The following is an 8,202-nucleotide window of genomic DNA, read 5'->3' on the forward strand; positions in this document are numbered from 1 at the left end:
AAATTTAGCTGGAAACAGAGGAGTTATTGATGTGGTATTTCAGTCACAGATTGAGAAGGAAAAGCAGAAGAGGCATGATATCTTGACGAGAATCCTTCACCGCATAAAATTCCTTGCGACTCAGAACCTGGCTTTGCGAGGACACAGGGAGTCACTTCAACTAGATGATGACTCCAATGTGGGAAATTACCTTGGTTTACTGAAACTACTGGCCATCTTTGACCCTGTCATAAAAGGACACCTCGCTCATTTGGAAAGTCATCCTGGATCCACGTCTTATCTTTCACCGGGTGTCCAGAATGAATTCATCCACATGATGGCATCCACTGTTCGCCAGAGTTTACTGAGAAGCATTTGTAAAGCCAAGTACTATGGTCTCATGTTTGACTCGACTCCTGATGAGGCACACCGTGAGAAGATGTCAGAATTAGTGAGGTATGTGGAAGTTGATTTTGAGAGGAAAACAGTCCATGTTAGAGAGTCCTTCCTTGGTTTTATCCAGATAAGCCAGAAGGATGCTGAGAGCTTGGTTGAAGACAACTTGAAACAGCTGGAGAAGGATGAAATGGAACAACAAGATTGTCGGTCACAGTGCTATGACAATGTTGCTGTGATGGCTGGACACAGAAGTGGTGTTCATCAAAGAATAAGTGAGAAAAACAACCTGTGGCAGTGTTTGTGAATTGCGACAATCACTCACTCAACTTGGTAGGTATATATGCAGCCAAGCAGGATACAATGAATGTCATGTTTTTTGGAACCATCAAAGATCTCTACGTATTTTTCTCTTGTTCAACACAGCACTGGGAAAAGCTCAAAAACGCCTTGCCTGTGGTTGTTAAGTCAGAGTCTGAAACCAGATGAAGTGCAAGGACAGAATCAGTGAAGCCCGTCAACAAGTACCTTGAGGAGATACTTCAAGTTCTCCAGGACGTGATAGACAATGAAAATGAGAACAGTGAAACAAGAAGTGACGCAGGGCATGTTGAGTTATGATTTCCTGATTTTGCTCGGATTTTGGAATAAAGTACTCACTCGCATTGACCGCATTCAAAAGAGGCTGCAGGATCCTGGCATGAACTTCCACGATGCTGCCTTGGATTTGAAAGCCCCCCGAGATCATTTTTATGATGAAAGAGAAGTGTTGGTCAGTGAGTCACTTGAAGAAGGAGTCGGTCTCTGTCAAGAATGGAATATTGAAGTTGAAAGACGTCGGAGACGAAAGGAACGAATGGCTGATGAGAACTCAAGAGACGCTGAGTTAACAGCTAAGGAGGAAATGGAAAGAGTCATGAAGGGAACACTCGACTGTCTTCACAAAGAAATAGACGAAAGGTTCACTTGTTTGCACAACACTGACGCCAAGTTTGGGTTCCTTCTCGATGTCGAGGGACTGTGTTACGGCACCGACAGTAACGACCTAAAGAAGAAGTGTGAAAATTTGGGAGAATTGTTCAGCTCTGATGTTGATGGACAGCAGATATACGAAGAAATTTTGGATTGCGGAATTTTGCTATCAAGGTAGGTCAACATGAAAATATCAAGACCTGAAGAGCTTCTTGAATTTATTGTTCAGTATGGAGATGAGAGCGTCTTCCCCAATCTTTGCGTTGCTATTCAGATAATGCTAACCATTGCAGTTTCCATCGCTAGCTATGAGAGATCATTCAGCAAGTTAAAACTAATACTTTCAAATTTGAGAGCCTCCATGGGTCAAGGCAGACTCTGTGATCTTGCTCTGCTGAGTGTAGAAAGAGAAGAAACTGAAAAGGCTGACTTTGATCACATCATAGACCAATTTGCATCAGTGAAAGCAATGAAGGTGCAGTTATAATTTTCATGTAGTGCCATAATTTGTTAATTAAAATATTAATGAGATTGACTTGTATTTTTGAGCTGATATTATGGTAAGGTTATCTAACAGATGGGTGTCAGATGTTTGGACAGGGGCGCAATTTCAGTGCTTTGCCATAGGCGCTATTTTCCGTAGATACGCCCCCGGAAGGAGCACAAGCTAAAAGGTGATCAATGAAGCCAGGTGGTGTGAAAGACAAAGGGTGGAGAAGGAGGAAATTGACAGGAGAAGAGAGGGGACCATTGGAGGTTGGGTTGAAGGAGAAGTGCCGGGGGAAGTGACAGACAGCTGAGGAGAAGAAGCAAGAGGCCTGAGTGGGGAATTGAAGAAGAGGGAAGTAAAGAGGAGGAGAAAAGTAAAAAGGGAAAAGACTACTGGAAGGAAAAATTAATATTCATGACATCATGTTGGAGGATACTTAGATAGAATATGAGGGCTACTCCGACACCCTGCTGTCTGTTCACCCCATCCCTCCTAGTTTAGCAACACCAGCAAACTTGGAAATCTCCTCTTGGTCCTCTCAGCTGAACAGTTGATGTCAATTGTGAATAGCAGGAGCCTGAAGCATTGTCCCCTTTGGTATCCATCTAGTCACAGCCCACCACCTCCGAAGGACCTGCTTATTCACTTCCATTGCCTTCAGTCCAACATCCAATTCCAATCCATATCTGTATGTTATTTGGAATTCCACATGCTCTATCTTCATTAATGAACTCTCTGTGCGTGGCTTCACTGAAACTCTGTCAGATATCCAAACACATCACGTCTATCTGATTCAACACATATGCTACTGGATTGGAAACCTTAATTCATAAAACGCTGGAGGAACTCAGCTGGTCAGGCAACATCCATTGAGAGAAATAAACAGTCAAAATTTCAGGTCAAGACCATTCATCAGGAAGGGCTGTATTGTCAAATCTTTATTCCACTCATAGATGCTGCCCCACCTGTTGAGTTCCTCCAGCAATTTGTGTGTTGATCTGGATTTACACCATCTCCAAAATCTCTTGTATTTGTGCCCCTTAATTCATTTTTTGGATTAACTGGGGCAAATAAAATGCAACATCTACATGGTTTGTACAAATAATAACTTTCTAGAACTTGGGCAGGGCAAAAAGGGAATGTAAGCTTCAGCAATATTTGCAGAACAGCAACTAAGAATTTTTGCCTCTCCCTGTGGCTTCAGAAGCATGTTGCTGTGTCAGTCATCCCGGCCTACACGTTCTACAGAGCTAGGTGCTTGCAGTCCATGTGTGTCTCTGGTGATTCCAAGCAAATTCACAGTGTGGACTATGAACAGGATAGAGAGAGGTTTTCAATAGATAGGAGAAGGGTTAAGTTAACAAGTATGATACAGAACATGAAATATTATGTGGAAAAGTGTGAGGGAGAAAGAGTGTTTTTTTAAATTGGTGCAAACTGAAAGGTATCAATGTTTAAAAGAATCTGGGTGTCCATGTCCAAAAAATATACAAACTGTAATATCTACATTGTTTATACAAATAAAGTTCTTCAAATAATAACCTTCTAGGTGTTTGTAGGAAAAAGGGAATGGTTCAGCACCCTTCTCAGGTCTACAAAAGGAAAGGAGAATAATAGAGATAGAGATATTTAAAATTATGAGGGGGATAGATAGAGTTGACATGGATAGACTTTTTCCATTGAGAGTGGGGGAGATTCAAACAAGAGGACATGAGTTGAGAGTTAAAGGGCAAAAGTTTAGGGGTAACATGAGGGGGAACTTCTTCACTCAGAGGGTGGTAGCTGTGTGGAACGAGCTTCCAGCAGAAGTGGTTGAGGCAGGTTCGATCTTGTCATTTAAAGTTAAATTGGATAGATATATGGACAGAAAAGGATTGGAGGGTTATGAGCTGAGTGCAGGTCAGTGGGACTAGGTGAGAGTAAGAGTTCAGCACAGACTAGAACCTCAATAAATAAATAGAAGGGCCGAGATGGCCTGTTTCCGTGTTGTAATTGTTATATGGTTAATAATAAGGGAGCTAACACAACTGCTGTAGGAGGGAGCATGGAATTCTCTGGATATGAACATGGTGGTGGAGTGAGCAGTTTGGAAAGTAAATAATTGGCTGCATCTACTCCTTTCCGAATATATCCTTTTACTAAGAAGTTGAGACCCACGTAAAATATTTCAGAGGTCATCTCCTCACCTAATGAATTGGAGGAAGTCGAGAAGAGGACTTCTGAAATATTTTACATGGGTTTCAATACCTTAGTAAAAGGATTTATTTGGAAATAAAACACAAATGCACTGAAGGGTCACCAGATTGATTTGTGGAACATCAGGTCATTGTATGAGGAAAGATTAAGCTCCACTTTATTGCAATTAGAAGAATGAAAAGTGGTTTCGTTGCAATGCAAAAGAGTGCAAACAAAACCTGACAAGACCTTTAACACCCATGCACCATCAATTTACAGGACATGTCCCTCAGGGGCTTGGGCTGTATATATTTTTTATGTGTGCCTGTATGTTTACTTCTTATCTTATATGTGCCTCTAAGTATTTGTGCTGTGTATGACTGTTAGTACTGTGTTTTGTATCTTGGCCCCGGAGGAATGCTGTTTCATTTAGCTGTATTTGGGCACCATTGAAAGATAATTAAATATGAACTTGAACAAGGTAGATGTGAAGTTGATATTTCCCATAGTTCGCTGCCAGAACCACAGATCAGTCTCATGATAAGGGGCTTACCATTCATGACAGAAATGCACTGAAACTTCTTTACCCAGATAATAGTATATCTTTACAGTTGTCCACTTGGGAGGTCTGTTTAGGCTCAGTCACTGAGAAATTTCAAGACATAAATCAACAGATTTTTAGATACGGTGGGATTCAAGAACAGTGGGATTAGTGCTGGATGTTGTTACTGAGGGAGGAAAAAGAGGACACCAGAGGCAAAATAAGACTCCTGCTGATACTATTTCTTGTGGTCGTACGATTAAAAGTAAAGAGCAGAAATTTACTGTACTGGAAAAAGAAGTTTGAAGCATGCAATCTGAAAAAGTAGTAACTGATATAATTATTATTGGTTGTTTGAACACTATTGGGAATAAACTGGAGTTATTTGAACTTGTAATGTGGGAGTCTCAGGAGTGCTGTGAATCATTTAGTCTTGTCAGATCATGTTTGTAATAACCAGACAAGTCTCCCATTGACAATAGGAGTACTGCAAATTCCTGCAAGCTTTTTGATTTTGGTGGGGAAGGGTGGGGGGAAGAATCTGTGGGCTTGAGGTAATGCCAGCTTCATAAGGTTTTAGATTTAGAGGATTTTAGATCATGATAGCATAGTCATAGCCATAGTCATACTTTATTAATCCTGGGGGAAATTGGTTTTCGTTACAGTTGCACCATAAATAATAAATAGTAATAAAACCATAAATAGTTAAATAGTAATATGTAAATTATGCCAGTAAATTATGAAATGTTCAGGACCAGCCTATCGGCTCAGGGTGTCTGACCCTCCAAGGGAGGAGTTGTAAAGTTTGATGGCCACAGGCAGGAATGACTTCCTATGACGCTCTGTGCTGCATCTCGGAGGAATGAGTCTCTGGCTGAGTGTACTCCTGTGCCCACCCAGTACATTATATAGTGGATGGGAGACATTGACCAAGATGGCATGCAACTTAGACAGCATCCTCTTTTCAGACACCACCGTGAGAGAGTCCAGTTCCATCCCTACAACGTCACTGGCCTTGCGAATGAGTTTGTTGATTCTGTTGGTGTCTGCAACCCTCAGCCTGCTGCCCCAGCACACAACAGCAAACATGATAGCACTGGCCACCACAGACTCATGTAACATCCTCAGCATCGTCCAGCAGATGTTAAAGGACCTCAGTCTCCTCAGGAAATAGAGATGGCTCTGACCCTTCTTGTAGACAGCCTCAGTGTTCTTAGACCAGTCCAGTTTATTGTCAATTCGTATCCCCAGGTATTTGTAATCCTCCACCATGTCCACACTGACCCCCTGGATGGAAACAGGGGTCACCGGTACCTTAGATCTCCTCAGGTCTACCACCAGCTCCTTAGTCTTTTTCACATTAAGCTGCAGATAATTCTGCTCACACCATGTGACAAACTTTGCTACCATAGCCCTGTTCTCAGCCTCATCTCCCTTGCTGATGCATCCAACTATGGCAGAGTCATCCGAAAACTTCTGAAGATGACAAGACTCTGTGCAGTAAGTTGAAGTCAGAGGTGTAAATGGTGAAGAGAAAGGGAGACAAGACAGTCCCCTGTGGAGCCCCAGTGCTGCTGATCACTCTGTCGGACACATAATGTTGCAAGCACACGTACTGTGGTCTGCCAGTCAGGTAATCAAGAATCCATGATACCAGGGAAGCATCCACCTGCATCGCTGTCAGCTTCTCCCCTAGCAAAGCAGGGCAGATGGTGTTGAATGCACTGGAGAAGTCAAAAAACATGACCCTCACAGTGCTCGCTGGCTTGTGCAGGGGGGCATAGACACGGTGCAGCAGGTAGACGATGGCATCCTCAACTCCTAGTCGGGGCTGGTAGGTGAATTGGAGGGGATCTAAGTGTGGCCTGACCATAGGCTGGAGCAGCTCCAGGACAAGTCTCTCCAGGGTCTTCATGATGTGGGAGGTCAATGCCACCGGTCTGTAGTCATTGAGGCTGCCGGGGCGCGGCGTCTTCGGCACAGGGACGAGGCAGGACGTCTTCCACAGTACAGGAACCCTCCGGAGCCTCAGGCTCATGTTGAATAAATGGTGAAGTACTCCACATAGCTGAGGGGCACAGGCTTTGAGCACCCTGGGACTGACACCATCCGGTCCTGCAGCCTTGCTTGGGTTGAGGCGTTTCAGCTGTCTTCTCACCTGTTCAGCTGTGAAGCCCACCGTGGTGGTTTCGTGTGGGGAAGGGGTATAGTCATGAGAGCAGGGTGGGGGACTGTGAGGAGGGGTAGGAGGGGAGAGTGGAATATGTGTTGGCTGGGGGCCGACAACAGATGGCTCATGTGAGGGATGGGCAGGGGTCACAATGTCAAATCTGTTAAAGAACAGGTTAAGTTCGTTGGCCCTGTCCACACTGCCTTCAGCTCCTCTGTTGCTAGTTTGCCGGAACCCAGTGATGGTCCTCATCCCCCTCCAGACCTCTCTCATGTTGTTCTGCTGGAGCTTCCACTCGAGCTTCCTCCTGTACCTGTCTTTAGCCTCCCTGATCCTGGCTTTCAGGTCCCTCTGTATTTCCCCCAGCTCCTCCCTATTTCCATCTCTAAACGCCCTCTTTTTAGTGTTCAGGTTGTCCTTAATGTCCTTTGTCTCCCATGACTTGTTATTTGAATAACAAAGGACAAAGCAGTTCATTTCCATTAAATTGAAAAGGTTTCTAACACAGGAAACTACTACTACATCGACTCTGGCCCAGGGAGTCCGCATCAGGCAAACTACACCACCCCTAATGTACTGTACATCCAGATTCAAGAATCCAAAAATAACTGCCATGCTTTAAACAAAAGCATAATAGTACTTGCTTTTTTAAAACAAGGGATGTTAAAGATTTTAAATTTGCCAGCTTTTATAGTAGATCCTCTAATGTTATTTATGTGTGTGCGAGTTCTTTTCTTTGCTGCCCACAGGTTGTTGTTGTGCTTCATCAGCAGCATCTTAAACCAAAACTCACCTTTGAATACATTTCTGCTCATCAAATTCCCACATGACCGATCCTTTATTCCTAGGTCCCAGAAAAGGCAATTTGAATAATGTGGAATTCCAGTGAGTTCTCTTCTCACTTTCTAACATGATGTGAGGCTCCAGAAATAGACACTTCCTACCAAACTTTGTCATTACCAGGTGAACCGAGGAGAAAGATTCCAGGATATGCTTAAAGCTTCCTTAAATAAATGTTACGTTTCCACTGACCTCTCAGAACCTTTTAACTCAAAGTGGGGAAGCCACTTCCAGATGGTGTTGAGAACCTCAAGACTGTGCTCTAGAAACATCCAGAAGGCCTGCATAAGCAGTAGAGGGAACACACCATCTGACAGATTACCTACCTGCTCACACTGTCGGCCAATTCTTGTCCTGTCTGTGGAAGAATCTGTAGTTTCTATGGTGACAACTTGGCCACATCTGAACCCGCAAGTCTGGAGTGGAAGGAAGTCATTCTCAGTCCTGAAGGATTGCCTAAGGTGAGGAAAGTGTCACGTTCTTTCACACACGTTTTGTCTGCTATATCCTTAATTAGCCCTTCAGCTTGTCAGTGTTCTCTTAAATTATCTTTACATCCTCAACACAAGAGATTATTCAGATGCTGGAAATCCAGAGCAACGCACACTGAATACTGGAGGAACTCAGTGGGTCAGGCAA

General features: G+C 43.5%; 1 protein-coding gene across 1 annotated transcript; it reads left to right on the forward strand.

Annotated features, from left to right (window-relative positions):
- Nucleotides 1-943: 943 nt before the first annotated feature.
- LOC140198681 (uncharacterized) lies at nt 944-7,596 on the forward strand. Its single transcript, XM_072259703.1, has 2 exons — nt 944-1,521; nt 7,572-7,596. The coding sequence occupies exons 1-2, from the start codon at nt 944-946 to the stop codon at nt 7,594-7,596; spliced, it is 603 nt and encodes a 200-aa protein (XP_072115804.1).
- The last annotated feature ends 606 nt before the right edge of the window (nt 7,597-8,202 follow it).

The sequence above is a fragment of the Mobula birostris genome, chromosome 6 (assembly GCF_030028105.1).
Source record: "Mobula birostris isolate sMobBir1 chromosome 6, sMobBir1.hap1, whole genome shotgun sequence".
Lineage (NCBI taxonomy): Eukaryota > Metazoa > Chordata > Chondrichthyes > Myliobatiformes > Myliobatidae > Mobula > Mobula birostris.